Source organism: Ptychodera flava, chromosome 1, assembly GCF_041260155.1.
Source record: "Ptychodera flava strain L36383 chromosome 1, AS_Pfla_20210202, whole genome shotgun sequence".
Lineage (NCBI taxonomy): Eukaryota > Metazoa > Hemichordata > Enteropneusta > Ptychoderidae > Ptychodera > Ptychodera flava.
This window is the reverse complement of record NC_091928.1, coordinates 17,623,379-17,641,092: the sequence shown is the minus strand read 5'-3', so window position 1 is coordinate 17,641,092 and position 17,714 is coordinate 17,623,379. Positions and strand designations below refer to the sequence as shown.

Genomic DNA, 17,714 nt, shown 5'->3' with positions numbered 1-17,714 from the left:
GTTTGTTCTAAACAGGTTCTGCATTGCGGTGGCTGGAAAACATTTTTATCTCTGGATCGAGTACTATATGTATGATGTAACACTAGTAGGTTTTATTTTCGTCGTTTATGCGGAAAATGCGGACAAATATTTATTTGCGCATATTAATGAGAGAAAAGTGACGTCATTTGCGATCTGCGCTATTAGCTCTTTTTTTTTAAATTTTTAATAGTTTTCCCAAATTTCCGGTAATGCCGCAATGTGCTACAGACCGCAAGGGGGTCCTAAGAAGTTCTCAAACTTCTTTTTAGCTTACAGTCGATCAATAAAATTAGAGACTCTGAGAGTGACATTCTTTTCATATACCACTATCTTTTATGACGCTCATCTCCCTAAAAATAAGTTTACGAAAACAATGTTCGGCCGTATCGCATCTCCGTCTTCTGTTGTTCAAGCGCCCTCTATCACACGTATTTAAGTTGCCTTGCCTTGCTGCCTTGCCACCAAGATCTGGTGATGTGGCATTTCAATCTCAGCGGCATTCTGTTTGTAAATATTCTTACACCGTTATCTGTCAACATCAAAGTTCGTATAATCATATGAGCTTGGTTTATTCAGGCTATCAATTCAGAACAGCACCAGCGTTACCCTTGGTGTCAGTCCTTCTTGACGTCAGCAACATGGCGAACTGTTTACAAACTGTATGTTCGTCTTCTAGCCGATGGGCTATAAATATGCACAATTTTATACAACGATAAAATAATTTTATCTTGAGTAAGAAAATCGTCATATTTAAATCCGATCGTAAACTTTGACAATAAATTATTATAAATGACCCGCTGGAGCAGGTAATTTCTGTATTTTAAAGAAGTTGAACGATGTGCTGTAAATTTCGCACTATTGTTTACATCCTTGAACCGCAGCGGTACCAGCCACGTGATGTGCCTAAAGTCATGCTCTGTGTGTGCAGGCGTGACCGAGCAGTATGTCACATGAGAGGAAACCCTTTGAATTTCATTGAGAAGACGCGATGGAACTCGGAGCGGACACAGATCTGAAGTTCGTGGACATAGAAGTTCTGGGAACAAGTTTTTCCGTAGCGTATGCTGACATAGGACCACAAGATGGCCCGGTGATCGTGTTGGTTCATGGCTCGCCGGCCACTTACCGCACGTTCAGAAAAATGTTTCACCCGTTAACCGAAAGTGGTTTTAGGATGGTGATGCCAAATTTTCCAGGTTGGTAGCAGCAAGTATCCTAGCTGTGGAAACGCAGTAATCTGTGGCGGGGTAGCGTGCGTCTATGATCGAGGGTCATTAAAAGGTCTATCCATGGCGTTGACCTTCGGACTCTGATAGACGAACGCTATACCGCTCCACTGAGATGCGTTTCCACAGCTATTAGTATCCTATTAAAATTAACAGGTGACTTCTATAACCCCACTTGCTATCTTGGGAACTCTTTAATGTTCACTTCAAGGCCAGTAGTTTGCTAAGTACCCTTGCCAAGCTGAGTGCTTGCGGACGAATTGCTGCAGTTTCTTAGCCCCGGGCTTAGCCCCCAACTCTCCTTGTGTTGGGGAGGTGGGGCCTCCCCCACAAAAAAAAATTCACTGTTGCAATTTTTATCCTCCGCTTTCTCACAAGTGTTTTTACCTCCCATGAGTGCTTCTCTCTCTCTCTCTCTCTCTCTCTCTCTCTCTCTCTCTCTCTTCCTCTCTCTCTCTCTCTCTCTCTCTCTCTCTCTCTCAATCGATCGATCAATCAATCAATCATCGGTGATAGTAATACACTCTGTTGGTGACTCGTTCCTGACATACATTTGTAATTATTTATTAATTTATTTATTTCAGGAATGGGGTATACTGAAATTGATAAGAAGGCCATCTACAATTTTTCCAGCGCCCATAAAGCAGAGATTGTAAAAGCTTTCATCAAAGCAATTGACATTAACAGGTAATCATTGAGGTGTGTACAAGTTGTATAGATACATTATCCCAAAACTTTATGTGCTTGGTCGTACTGGGGCAGGTCAGTGACATGAAGTTTTAACTGCCTGGAGTTTGAATTTTTGAACATTTTTAGTTGGGTTTCTTTTCTGTACATCTGCAACCTGAGCAGATTTTGCTCTCCTGAAGCATGTGTTGGCATGTTTTTCCAGCTATCAACTCACTTTTCACTTGTGTACACATCTTTCTCTTTCATCCACATTAACTCCAGTATACTTCAATTTAGCTGTGACTGCACATTGATACAGGCTATTTGCTTGAGACAAATCTCAACAAAGTTCAAAAGCTGGGTACTTAGGGATGCCAATGCCATGAAAAGATTGACACTTGATTAAAGATAATGGAGGACTGTTAGTTTTAAGGGGTGGGTCAAGGTGTGAACTACTGCAGTATAGGAACGTGTGTCTTGGTGTCTGGATCTGTCTGCGAGGACAATGGGTGAAAGTTTTATGAAGGGGTCTGTAAATATTGTGTGTGTGTATGGGGGTGTGTTCAGAATGGTAGGTTGGCCGCCTTGTTATTATAGCATCAATAGAAACACTTAAAGATTGCTGTATACTGATCCTTTGGCCAAGTATCTGAGTTATGCACCATAGTCAATATTAGTTTCAAAGTAAAGTGTGATGGTTTACAGCAAAGTAATTTTTTAAATTCAAAATCATGTTATGATGTGGATCTTGGACAAGCATTTTTTTAGCGGTCAAGTTTGTATTGACTCAGATTATTGAAAGTTTGGGACAGTCATCCTCTGTGAATTTGTCGAATGAAAGTTTCAACGATGCTGGCTGGCTCCGTCTTCAGTATATGACCAGTAGCTGAACTTCCCAGTAAATGGTCACTCTAGCCAGGAATCAATATGAAAATGTTTGGATCACGATTGATAGAGCAAATTATCTCAACTTTATCAAAATGGCTGCCATAATCTGTCATAACTCTATAGGAAAAATTACTTAAATAACTTTCTATTTTCACAAACAACAAGATGATCAAAATTAATTTTCTCTTCAGTCTTTAAACTGTTCAACTACCACCCCCTCCTACCCTATTGGCAAAAATTAAATTTTGGATTTTTGAAAAAACTAAGACAGTGAAAGTTTTTCTTTCCCAAAGAGCTTTAAAATGAGCCCCCACAAGTGGTAGATCAGAAAGAATTTTAGAAATTTGAGAGTCTGACTATCTGTCCCTGAGGCATATTCTAGTGGCTTGCTGGTAAGAAAAATGAAATCAGGATTTTTCTGAAACTTTGTACAGATGTCAAGCTGGGGTAGATATGTTAAATAGTAAAATAAAAAAATATGGTCCCCATGCAAATTTTGGAGATATGGCGCCCTCTATATTGTCCCGCGAAAACATTTAGCTGAAATTGGTTAAAATGTTGTATTATTCGATTAACTAGTGTTATTAAATAATAAAACTGAAATAAAGTAAAAACAATTTGACAGATTTTATACAACACAAGTCCCCGTATTGTAATATATTAGTTTTGTGGTCTACTTTTGAAAATATCAGAAAATATAGCAATGTTTCCATGAATAGTGCTTTTATAAAAAGAGCAAAGTTTGGCCAAATTTTGATATTTTCATTACAAATGTCATGATCTGAAATCTACGTTTTCTTTAAACTCTCGTAAATTAAGCCCAACAATATAATTTCAAATCAAACAAAAAAAATGGGGTCACCGCACAATTTTTTAAGATATGGGCATTTTTAACACAAAAAATGCTACACTTAAGCGCCCTCTAGCGACAGATCCCTGTTTAGTTTGATATATTCGAAACTTTTTTAATAGGTATTAATAGGTATTAAATAAAGTTTAGTTCACTTAAATACTGCAAATAATCCCACATTTGTCACACTTAAAACGGGCCTGTTACACAGAGTTTGCTATCTTGGTGTGAACTGTTTTGACAAACCAGATTTGAAAGTCGCACCGCAAAGTAATTGTATGCTATATCGCGACAAAAAGACCACTTCCGGAAAGAACGCTCGCGGAAAGAACGTTCGTACGCGTGCGCAGATACGATGCGCAGTACGAATATTCGCGTTACCCGCAAGCTACGTTAACTCTTACAACCCTGTGTGATCTTTGAGTCACTTTTACACAAGTGACTAACCATCAGTAATCTTCAGAAGTAATTTCTCATGGACCAACGAATTGCTATTCAACCAAACCTTCAGACAATCTGACATTGCTGAGGTTATTTCTTACAGCGTGGAAACTCTGGTTGGTTTCTCTTCTGGAGGCCATGTAGTAGCACGTGTGGTTGCAGATAAGGAGTTTCATCCGATTGTCAAATCTTTGACATTCCTCTCTGTGCCAGGAGGAAAGCCCTACAGGTATTTACAATACATTTAATGTCTGAATTTGCTGTTATCCCAATATTTTGCTTTACCAGGGTAAACCATGCCAAAATATTGAATCCTGTTATGCAAAGGACAGTTTCTCATAATAGTATTACAACTTTTGTTTAAAAACCAGTTATATTTTCTTATCCAAAGCGTGTTGAAATACAATTTTGCTCAAAATGGAGATTTCATAACCAACTCAAAAAATTATCTTTTAATACAGCATTACCTCACCAACTTTACACTCTATGTACAATAAGTAGTGATATTGTTGACAAAGGAATGCTAGTATGGAGCTAAATTTTCAAATGCGAAAAGTAATATTGGACGGTACACTCATACAGGCTTTGTTGACAAACTGAACAACATACACTTTGACATGATTTAGTGATGAGGAGAGAAGAGTGTTTTAGTTACAGCACCACAATGACAATGGAAAGTACAACAGACGTTACAACTAACTTACTATGGTGGTGTAAGGTACTATGTGCCTCAAAAGTGAAAGATTTAAGCTTTTGCTCAAAATTTTCGTAGGGACTCTTTCAACCATTCTCTCTCAAATCAAGAATAAAAAACGGGAGTCACCATGAAAATTTTAGTGCCAGAGAAACAAAATACCTAAGATTTACCAATATTTGAAATTCAAAATGGCGGCCATCTTTGGAGAAATTAAATTTATGATTTTCGAAAAACTAAGACGGTGAAAATTTTTCTGACACCAAAAGCTTTGAAATGATTCCACACAAGTGGTAGATCAAAAGAATAGTAAAACCTGAGAGTCCGAATATCTGTCCCCGAGGTGCGTTGTACAGTGAAATAATGGTACAAAAGTGAACCTGCATTTCAAAACCAGAGATTGCTGAGGTAAGCATTTTCAGCACATTGCAGGAATGCTGACATACAAACAAATGAGTGAAGAAAATTTTTAGATGTCAATAACTTTTCAAATGAACACATTACTTATAAGTGTATTATTGTTTTCCAAACAAGAATAACAACCTGGCGTCTTTTCAACCACCATTATTATAAAGGAATAATCTTTGCAAGGGTAGTTTTCTGTAAAGATAAACCATAAAATGTATGGCAAATCTCTACAAATTTTCTGTAATTTCTTGGGAGGGCTAAAATGCATCTGCTTTATTGATTTTTAAATTATATTTAAGTCCTGTATAATATTTCTGCATTTTTTCATAATTTTATTTCTGAAAACTTTTATTCGGTCTCTTTTCCAGCAATGATGATTTGTAGGAGTCCAATAGAGACAACTTAAAAATTACAACAACTGTATCATAGAAGATTGGCAACTTGCCATTTTTGTAGTTTAATGTGATAACAGTCTCCTTGATGATTACTACTCTCTCAGTGTCATCAGACAATTCTTTAAAATGCATCGTGAAACTCATCTAGTCAAAAGCAATAGTTCTCCTAATATAAGGTTACAGGAGTGTGGCGCCCTCTATTGGTGTCTGAATGCCCTCATATCAAAATGCTAGGCAACATTTTTCAAATAAGAATGAAACAGTCAATGAATTTCAACAGGGAAAACATCAACCCATACCACAGAAGTCCTTTTTTGTAACTTTTATCAGAAGAACTGCACAAAATACTGAGTCGGAATGAAAGTTTCTCTCTCATGATATGTCTGAATTACTCAGCATGTATTGTCGTCAAATTATTTAGTATGATTCGTAAACAAATTTTGCTTGTCACTTTTGTTGCTCTACCAAAAAAAATCCAAGGAAGGAGATTACTTTCTTCAACCTCATTTCAGTGGTTGTGCCAATAATTTGGAATGTATATTTATATTGTTTAATCATTGTGGTGTAACTGCGCAGTTGTCAAATGTAATCTCATGTTAAATATCATTGTACTTGAACATTCTTTTCTTGATAAATGAGGAGATTTCTGTACATTAGCTGACTTGTCAACAGTAACACTATGTGCATACCGATACTTGTGTTTGTGTTGACAAACTTCATACCAAGTATTTGGACATGCATTTGGTCAAGCCACAGCATGTCTGGAGATAAAATCCCATTGGTTATAAGATGTACCGTATTTGTCTGTCATACATATTCACAATCTCTAATGTCATAGAAATGTAAATCAATAAATCATAGACTACTTCACAAAGTGACAATCTCACTGATAATCTCACTGAGTGCATATGTCAATAGACTGAGAAACTCTAGCTGACATACCAAGCAAGCAAATCTTACGATATTTTAATGTTTAAACAACTGGTGCTGTAAAACATCCTAGTCTATGCCACTAACTGATTGTAACTTTTGACGATATTTTCATGATTTTTGTTCCAGAAAACTAGAAATATTTTTTGTTTTCTTTGCCTTGTACTATTCTTCTCCACAAAGAGGCAAACTGCACCTCAGTGACAGATGTTTAGACTCAAATTTTTACAATATTTTTCTTATTTACCATGTATGAGGCTCATTTTACAGCTCTTGGAGTAAGAAAATTTTTCACTGTCTTTGTTTTTCAAAAGTCAAAATTTGATTTTTCTCACAACACGATTGGAACTAATTAGGGATAATTGGATCTTCATATTGTTCAAATTTCTCAAAAGTGTTAGGTGCCGTACAGCTGAATATTGCAATATTACAAATAACTCGTAAAGACATGTGTATAACTGAAAAAGTAAAGCAGATGAGCTTTCATTTGCAGATTAAACCGGCATTGCTTCACCATCCAATTAACCCAAATTAGTTCCAACTGTGCTCTGTGGAGTTAACACATTTTCAAAATCTTGCCATATTATGTGAAAAACGGAGAACTTTTGTCGAAGTGGAGTGAATCTCTTTCAAGTCTTTTCAGTGGGTTGCACCATGTTGTATTTGTAAAGATTCAAATGTGTACATGCACCATTTATGCTGTTTATCATGTTGCTGTGTGGAGGCAGCCATATTTAGGTGCAGCACCCGTTTATTATTTGTCTTACTGAAACCTCCCCATGCAGTCCTACTGAGTTGATAATTATACTTGAGTAAACATCTCTGAGTAAGAACATCTCTATGAAGTGATTTTAACCTAAATATAAAATTATGAAAATAATGCCAAAAGTTGCAGCTCATGTGCCTTAAATGCAAGCTATGATTATCCCTACAAACATGATACACTGTGAAAAAGCAATGTTACAATATTGACAAATGAATTCTAGTCCAAAAAAATTCCGTTGTCAACAATAAAAGTGGATAATACGTGTTAACAAGTTGAACACCAAATAAGTTCAGGAAGAAGAAAAATGAAAAAGAAATCTGAAAATTTATTGAAAATTCTTCTGAAGTAACAGCTTTGTTTCAAAACCACTTTACTTTCTTAACTTTTCAGTTTGGTGAGGCCGGTCTATCTCATAAAATTTCTTGGAAATTTGTTCTACCGGACACTGAGTATCCCAATAATTGGCTGGCTTGTGACACTGTTGTTCATGCCAGTCTTTCGCTTGGTGGATCTCAGAGCAAAAACACAGAAATCCAAGATGTACAGTGTATTTGAAGCCGCACAACTCATTTTGAACAGGTAAGTCCAGAAGGGAAATTATTGGCAAAAGAACATATTTTTGAACCACTCTTTTTTGTAATCAGAAAAATTCTTTATTGTGTACTTGGAGAAGGGGGTTCGCTCTGATGGAGTGTGACATACCGAAAGCTCAGCTTGTAAATTCAAGTGTTACACTGCAATATGTATAGTAACCTTCATCAATTTGTAGAACAACAAAGATTCGTCCAAAAATATGGCTTAGCTGTCTTGAAATATCTCTGTCATTGTAATGTGTACTCCATTCAGGAGGACCTTCTTCAAGTACCGTTGCTCAAACCTTGCAAATTTGCTAGCTTCTCTGCGTAAATTATTGTGTCCTAATATCTGTGATTATGGTAGTACAGTGCTCAAAAGTGAAAGATTTAAACTTTTGCTAAAATCTTTTCTCAAGAAACTTTCAACCATTCTCTTTCAAACTCAAGGATGTGATCTGGGGTCACCTTGCAAAATTTGGTACCGGAGAATCAAATCATCTTAAACTTACTGACGGTCTATATTCAAAATGGCCACCATCCTTGTGTTAACTCTACAGGAAGAAAATAAATTCAAATTTTCTCAAAAATAAGACAATGAAAATTTTATTTACTCCAAGAACTTCAAAGTGACCTCACTCATTGTCAAGTGATAGATCAGAAAATTATTGTAAAAATTTGAGTCTCAATATCTTTCCCTGAGGCATATATCATGTCTCAGTAACTGTGTCCATATACTCCCTGACTTGCAGTGCAAAGAAGATTACCTGTCCATAGCCAAGAGGAAGCTGCCATTCCTCATGTTGCATGCAGAGGACGACTTTGCTGTTGAGAAAGAACGTGCAATAGAAAACATGGAGTTGTTTAATTTAAACGCTGATGATACAGTCAGATATGATAGAAATGGTGACTGCTCAGAAACATTCCCAGGTAAGATTGGCATAATGAGTTGCCCTTTTTAGCTACTATAGACTATAGTCTATAGAAGCTATTGGGATGGGTATCCGTCCGGCGTCCGTCGTCAGTCTGTATGTATGTATGTATGTATGTATGTATGTATGTATGTATGTATGTATGTATGTATGTATGTCCGTTTGTGAGGCGTCCGTCCACTCAAATATCTTGAGAACCGCAGTACTTACTGATTTGATATTTGTTGTGTAGATGAAAAATACGATTTTGAGAAACTGTTTTTTTTAATTTTTTGATATTGTTGAAAATAGGCAAATTAATGCCAAAAAAGGTGTTTTTGGTAAAAAATCTTCTTCTTCATAACCGCTGGTCAGACAGCTTTGTTATTTGGTATACAGGTCCCTAGGGGTAACCCAACTTAGACTTGTTCAAATTGTGATGAAATATGCAAATCTGTATTTTTAAGGAATTATTTTGTCATTTTTGGTCAAAATTTGACTTACATTGTATGTAATTCTTGTACTGTATAAACCCTATCAATTCACCCAGAAAAAATAATTAATATGATTTTAAATAATTGAATTAATTAGGAAATCATCAAAGCCAAAATAATTTTAGTGTAGAATTATCAGAAAGTTCAACTTTTTTTGACAGTTCATAGTGAAATGCTTACCATCTTGGAGGATTAAAACATGTAAAGGCAACTTTCCTGAATCCCAACTTTGACATATTCTGAACTGTCATTTATTGTGCCCTGTATGTTATCTAAAAGAAATTGCTCAAAATAGTCAATAGAGATAGAGATAGAGATAGAGAAAGTTCTAATTTCCATTTATGGTTGACTTGGTAAGGATAAAATAAAATTACTTTTTGAGGAAAAAATAGAGTGGTCAATTAAAAGAGTGGTCAAAGTGATAGGGTTTTTATGGTAAAGCTGGGCTGTATAAAGATTCCTCATGTGCTATTTATAGCAATTATGCAATCTGTGTAAACAGTGCAATGAAAGTGTAACATGATTCCTTATAATGCTTTTGATGACCTTGAACTTCTTAAGTTTCAAACCTTTGTCTCTTCAGTGTGCTTTCTCTGAGTATGTACAGTCTCAACTTATTAAACAGAACTCACAATGTTAATCAAAGATATCCACCTTCTTCATCAATACATGTGTCACAAAAGGTTATTCTCTACATAACTCAACATAGCTCTGTCAACTGTTGAGTTGCTTGTTCTTTCAAAACCGCTGGTCAGACAGCTTTAATATTTAGTTTACTTGTCCGTAGGATGACCTTAGTGAGATAATTTCATACAGTAAGGAAATACTTAATTTTGTATCCATGTCTATAGTAGCTTCAGGGACTTTGGCCCTATGTTTCAAGATTGGTATTTACAATTGAGAATGAGCAATAATGAACTCATTTGCATATTCAAATTGTGTTTATGAATACAATTTACATACATAAATACATTTATTTTGAAAATCAGGTGGTAGATAAAAGGTATAAAACAATATATTTCATCTGTCTTGTATAGACATTGCATTATTTCATTATCAGCACATACAAATAAAGTTTGTCAATAGTCTGATCAAACAACATCATCCCATCAGTCAGAAACATTTAGCCAAGGGAGTATGCTGAAATATCTAGTATTTTATAATGACAATGAAAGCTTGAACAATTAAAATTTAGGTGAACAGCGTATTTCAAAGAGCGGTCGCATTTTGGTCACATTCTATGGAAAACATTTTTGCTGAATTATTCTGATATTCCCTGTATCTAGTTAGTTTGAAAGGCGAAGAATGTGTTGTTTTTGTCTGAACTATTTCATTTCCACAAAATATGGAGCAATGTCACATGAGCGTTTACAATTTGATAAAATGAGAGATCTCTCTATTACATGTACCTATTGTTTGAACTAGAAAAGTTCTTAATTTTTCATGATATTTTTCTCCATTTTTATATTAATGTCAACATAATGTCTTATTTACTTCTCAAAGAATGTTGTGATACACAGTAAGTAGCTTGTCCACTCAGGCTGTACATGTGTAGACTGCATTATTGTGTTGGACTAGGGAATTCGGTCCAGACTATGAGTCAAATGTAAACAATAATAGTTCATTTTACACATATGGAAGCTGCTTTGGCCAGCAAAGCAGTCTGTGTTTTAAAATGCTTCAGGAGTTAGAACAAGACTTTGCAATTGACATACAGAACAAAAAATACTGGAAAAAACTCATCAAAAGTTACAACTGCTTGCCCCAGAAGAATCATCCACTGCTAATTTTAAAAAGTAAAGAAATGATCAATAACCTGATTTTTAGCTCATATTTGGTTTTATATATAAATACCAAAAAGAGCTTATATGATGAGTCTGAGTGGCGTCTATGTTTGTATATTTGTGGGTATGTGCGGATGTATGTCCGTCACACGAAAGGCTCCCATAGTGCCAAAGCTACCGTCTCAGTATTTGGTGTACAGGTAGATGTAGGGGTTGAGATGTGAATTTGTTCAAATGAACACGTCAGTGTCAAAAATGTGCAAATGAGGTAAGAAAAAGTGAAATTCTGAAACAGGCTTGAAACAGGCTTACTCCACTGACTTGAGTCATTTCCTGTCATTGTTTATGAACTGTTACATATTAACAGACCTGCTCAAACCATAGACAGTAGAGGGGAGGAAGACCGTCTATGGTCAAACTAAGGGGGGCTAGCTGCCTTTCTGCTATCATGTTGCTAAGTTGACCTCCAGTACCTAAAGTTTCGGACCTTAATTACTTTTGTCATTCTTGTTTTTCTGGTTTAAATATTTCTTGTTGTTTTTTCTGGTTGTACTGTGCAGAAATCATTGTCATAACATCAACGTAGAATTTTCCTGCACTGAACAGATAGAAACAACATTTGTTGTTGATCTTGGTACCCATACTGGTATATACCAATTCTGATCAAATTTGAGCGACACCGTATAATTGCGGTATTTTTATGATATTTAATTTGACAGCAAGCATCGTACCCTGTAATGACCTGTAGAGTCATGAATGTGTATTTCTCATATAAGCCACACAAAAATCTGTCCAGTTCTGAAATTTTGATTGCATCCTAAATAACATACATGAATTTCATCCATTTTACAAAATCAGTTGTTTGTAAATGACCTATAAATGACTAGATTTGGATTTTACATTTGCACAATTTGATCATTTTTTTCTAATTTTATTTCAGGTACAAAAATACAAAGAGTGGTGTGGTTTGAAAAAGGTGGGCACAGATTACAAATATCATGGCCAGAAATTGTTTGTCAACACATCGCATCTCTGATATCAGTCGTCAATAAAAAGTAATCTGTGAACAAGCATTTGGATACAAGGCTTTGAAAAACTGTCAGAATGTGGAGAAAATAATACCAGAGAAGACAAACAAACAAACCTGGACATGATAGAAATTCCCACTCTGTAATGTGTATAACCAAAGTTTAACACAAGGCCATGGATATGAAAATTGAATTTTCTCCACAGACGTCAAATATTAGTCAACATTATGGCTTTAGACTAGCCAAAAAAAATTAGGATTTCTTGAGTCTAAAAAGTCTCACCAACGCAAATTATCCCTATGCTTGCTATATATAATACTCTCATGATGATTTATATGCAATCGTCAGATGATGACGATGATTGTCACAGTTCTTAGAAATTGTAAAAAGCATTTTATGATTAATTGCAAGCCAAGTTAAAGTACCCGTAGTGCTTCAATTTTCTATCAAAATTGTTTTTCCAAAATATAAAAAAGTACATACTAAGTGAGAGAATTTTTATTTCAAACACCGGGCACCACAGTGGTGTTTTTATTTTAGGTATAAAAGAACAAAGGCACTTCAAGAGTCTTTATCGTCAAAAATTGAATGTTTGTAGCACTGCTTATAATTCAGTTTTCCTTAACCAGCCACCACTGATTCATATGTAAATTAGTGCTTATCGTCATTTACCGGGATTGGTCAATAAGATGAATTTGTTACCATTTACTGGGATTTGTCAATGAGATTAATTTTATGTAAAATTGGTTATATTTGTGGTATAAGTGAGAAATACCACTCTTTGCCGTGGGTTTACAAATGTAGCATATAAATATTGTATGTGTGTACACTGTGTATTCTATACTTTTATAACTTGTATGCTGTTAGCACTTCCTGAACTGATATACATTCCATCTGTTACCTTTTTAGCTCCGCTGTCAGCTACATGGAGCTTATCAGATAGGCTCATAGTCGGTCATCGTCAGTCCATCCATTTGTTGTCTGTTTGTCATCCGTTGACATTTGAATTCTTTTCTGAAACTGCTGGTCTGATTGCTCTTAAATTTAGTATGCAGGTTCCTTTTGGTTACCTTGGTCAGGCTGCTTCAAATTGTAGCAAAATTTGCATATTTGTGTAGCATACATTTCAAGAAGTATGGAGATGTCCATACCATGCGTACAATGTACTTGGTGTGAAAAAAAATGCATGTCCAAAATAAATGTCTTCTTTGCCCAGGAACTGGAAGTAAATGTGAAATGATACCGGCCAGATGGGCATTTTCACATGCCAAGTGTGACTTCACAATCTAGCAATTTTCTTTATCTTTCGCTGAACATTTAATGTTTCTTAAATAGGTTAAATTTTATACAAAGACAAAAAAGAAGGAAATCAGTAAGCAAAGTGTATATGGATGCATCACTGTCATAGAATTTGACATAAATTTGGTTGCGTCAAACGAACAAAAAATGTTCATGTGAAAAGGTCAGTAGGGGTCTTGTCCAATTACTTGTTTTTCCATGCAATATTTTATTTTACCATCATGTAGCAATGGCATTGTTGACTGATACCATACAGTTTCTGAACAGACGATTTTGTCTCTTCAGTTTGTTTTTGCTTTATCCATGTGTGGTGCATACTTGGTTTTTGGGGTTTTGTTTCTTTTTGCATTTCCGTAGAATATATAATTTTGTATTTTGTACGTACAGGTAGTATTAAAATCTCCAAATTTTAATCATATTAATGTGAGTTTGTTGTTTCATTTAACTCTGTCATGGCGTCGCCACAATGGTTTGGTCCTGTTTTGTTTTCTGTTGGCACAGATAGACCCTATTTAGGGAAATGAGAGGGGGCAATGTAAATCTGAAAACCCTCTGTGCTTATGGAACATGCTGTCCATGCATGCGTAGTGTATGCAAGGCTTGTTTGATTCTTTCATGTTTTGCAATAATAGAATTGAAACTTGAAGCAGTGCTCTCAATCATGTACCAGTCCAAGAAATTCTTCACATTGTGAGCTCTAAGAAAAGGTGGCCATCACTGACAATGAAGAGTAACAACGACTTCAAGGAAGTTGGCCAAAAAAAGCTATATTAAATATCTTTTACAGTCAATTATGGTGTTTCAATTCAGCGGAGATCATGCCTGTTCAAGATGAACAACACTTTTATAAAATATCACCATTCTTGCAGCAGATGTACAAGTTTCTAGTCTTACTGATTTTGTCACATTCCCTCCCCTTAAACACCGATTGGAACTAATTTGGGATAATTGGATGGTGAAGTAGTGTCGATATTATCCGCAAATGTAATCTCATTTGCTTTTCTTTTTAAGTTACACACTTGTTTTAATGAGTACCGTAATTTGCGATATTGCAACATTCAGCTATACGGCACCTAACACTTTTGAGAAATTTGAAAAATATGAAAATCCAATTATTCCAAATTAGTTCCAATCGTGTTCTAAACATTTAGCTCTTAAAGAGCCAAATTTTTATCAGCGTTATCTCTTTGTAGAAAATGGAGTCACCGTTCAAATTGTGATACTAGAGAAACAAATTACCTAACAGTTACCGATGTGTGAAATTCAAAATGGCTGCCATCCCTGTACGATTTCGTTTTTCACAAAAATATACGACAAAAACTCTGCGTCCTCCAAAAGCTTGAAAATGAGCAACAACCACTGATAGAACAAATTTAGGTATTTGACAATTTTGAGAGTCCAAATATCTGTCCCCGATGCCCATTAAACCTTTTAAAAGGGAACAGTCAAACTAAGAATTGAAGAGTAAAGGTCGATTCCTGTCATCACATTTTCTACCTTAAAGGGCGGAGGTCGTCAGAACGGCGCTCAAAGGTAGCTAGGGACCCCTACGACCAATATAAACATTGTATATCCAAGCTGCGTTGGCGATTGATGAAAGTTGAAACATGTTGGTCTTAATGTACATTGTAAAATTTAAATGTTGCAGCTATTTTGACTTGATGCATCTACATATAGAACATGAAATACATTGTTTGTAAACAAGAAAGTTGCTCATGCGCAGTTCCGACGACCGCTTCCCTTTAAAAGTCAGTGGTTTGAAATAGTCAATGCAGATATGCGTTCTTACAGTACTGATAGCTTAGCTTTAGCCTACGAGTTTGACTATACCCAGAATCAGAAATCTTGCACTTTAGGTTTGAAATATTGTAGACTGGAATGTTAGAAGATAAATATGCTTGAATAGAGGTGCATTGTTGGAGGTGGAGACTCCATGGAGGGAACATTAATCTTTGAGGGACAACGCACAGAATGAATTATCATCTGCACATATATTCCAACACTTGCATATTCCCACAAACATATGTTTATTATTCAATAAGATAGTACGCCTAAAAGTATTAAACTGCCGTCAAAGAAGTTTTATCTTTATCGTTCACAATCAAGCCTAAATGAGGGCCAATTTTGATTCAAGGAAACGCATTGCCTGAAAGATTGACGATTATTGAATTGAAAGAATACATTGTTTTAAGTCTGAGGGGCAATTGACATTTTAAATTTCCACAGAAAGAAGACGGGCAGAGAAAAGTTATGAAGTAAACACAAGTAGATGACCAGAAAAGTGTTGTTTAAAACTTCAGTATCCGAAAAAGTGTGCCCTGGGTGCATTCACGTCACATTTATGCGTGGAAAACAATATTGAATGCAGAAACGCACACATTTTGCAGTATCTGACAAAGTATGGTAAAACTTTGACGGATAGTACCAGTAATTCGTCGAACTACCGCGTAGCGAATTTCTGAAAATATCCTGCTGCAAAAACGTCAATTTTGTGGGTATTTATTCAAACGAAGAGATCCACAGTTCCCAAGAATAGAGTAACCATATTGCAAATTGTTGCGAAGTGATATAATGTCACCAGGTCAGAGGAGTTTGACAGATGTGACAGTGCGGTGCGGCCATCATATATCAAAATGAGAAATTCGAGGCTACATGCCATCCTTAAACCACAATTCCACTCGGTTGTCGACTGCATGTTTCTTTATTTTGGGATTTGTTGTTGTTGTTGTTGTTTTCGTTATAATGTTTGTGTCAATAATGGTGTCTGTCTGTCTGCCTGTTGTTTGTTTGGGATGTGGTCTTGTGAATTTTCAACCTCGACGTTATATTCATTCTACCACATGGCCGCCATAGCTATTATAAATTACACGATTTCATTTTAAATTTTGATGATATGCAAAATGCAGGTTCTGCTGTCATGGAAACAGACTCAGCAACAAGTGAACAGAGTAGACTATGGATAAATGACATGATATGTAAGCTGTTTATTTACCATGAAAGAGGATGTATGGAAATTCCGTCAAGAAAATGAAACATTTTGACTATCTGATTAATCTTTATCAAAGTGCCATTTAGAATTCAAAGTAACGAAATATATATCCACAACAAAGCGTTTTCTATTTCTCTTAGTGTCAAGTTAAAATTTGTTTTCAGAATTTCTTTACCTAAACCAGCAAGGCAAATGCATCTTAAATGAAATCAGATGGTGGAGTTAATGAATAATCGAGCAATTTTAATTGGTTCTGCTGTGTCTAACCGGCCATCACTTCCACTTCGCACAGTGTCAGCTGCTGTTCCTTGTCGATGATTTGAATACTGACGTAACGACCCGGCATTGGTACTTCACAGCCACACCTGATTGTAATAGGTATATCCCTGGACATCTTACCGAATATCATCATCCCGCAGACCGGGTTGTCCTCAAAATTCTCGCTGTCGCCGACGCGGATCTGGGCGTTCTTGATACGACCACCTGCAGAAGTCAAAAGAGACTCCCGATTATTGTCAAGGATTAATGGTGTTTGATAATGTATATTGAAAGTGAGAGCAGATGCTTGGTCACCTTCTGCAAAATTGATGCAATGGCAGGTTGATTTGATGAATCCACAGATATATTGATGAAGTATGATTAGGGGATAGATAGAAAGAAAAGAAAAAGAAAGATAGATAGATAGATAGATAGATAGATAGATAGATAGATAGATAGATAGATAGATAGATAGATAGATAGATAGATAGATAGATAGATAGATAGATAGACATGATGGATAGATTGATCGATGGAGAAATACACGTACATGTACATACATACATGCATACATACATACATACATACATACATGCATGCATGCATGCATGCATGCATACATACATACATACATACATACATACATACATACATACATATATACATACATACATACATACATACATGCATGCATGCATGCATGCACGCACGCACGCACGCACGCACGCACGCACACACACACACACATACATACATACATACATACATACATACATACATACATACATACATGCATGCATGCATGCATGCATGCATGCACGCACGCACACACACACACACACACATACACACACACACACATACATACATACATACATACATACATACATACATACATACATACATACATACATACATACATACATACATACATACATACATACATACATACATACATACATACATACATACATACATACATACATACATACATACATACATACATACATACATACATACATGCACGCACGCACGCACGCACACACACACATACATACATACATACATACATACATACATACATACATACA

General features: G+C 35.8%; 1 protein-coding gene across 1 annotated transcript; it reads left to right on the top strand.

Moving 5' to 3' along the window:
* Positions 1-874: 874 nt before the first annotated feature.
* LOC139131802 (haloalkane dehalogenase 1-like) lies at positions 875-13,794 on the top strand. The gene is made up of 6 exons (XM_070698076.1): positions 875-1,217; positions 1,832-1,934; positions 4,199-4,324; positions 7,679-7,867; positions 8,613-8,790; positions 11,990-13,794. Exons 1-5 carry the CDS (start codon positions 1,010-1,012, stop codon positions 8,635-8,637), a joined length of 651 nt encoding a protein of 216 aa, XP_070554177.1. The 5' UTR covers positions 875-1,009; the 3' UTR covers positions 8,638-8,790; positions 11,990-13,794.
* The last annotated feature ends 3,920 nt before the right edge of the window (positions 13,795-17,714 follow it).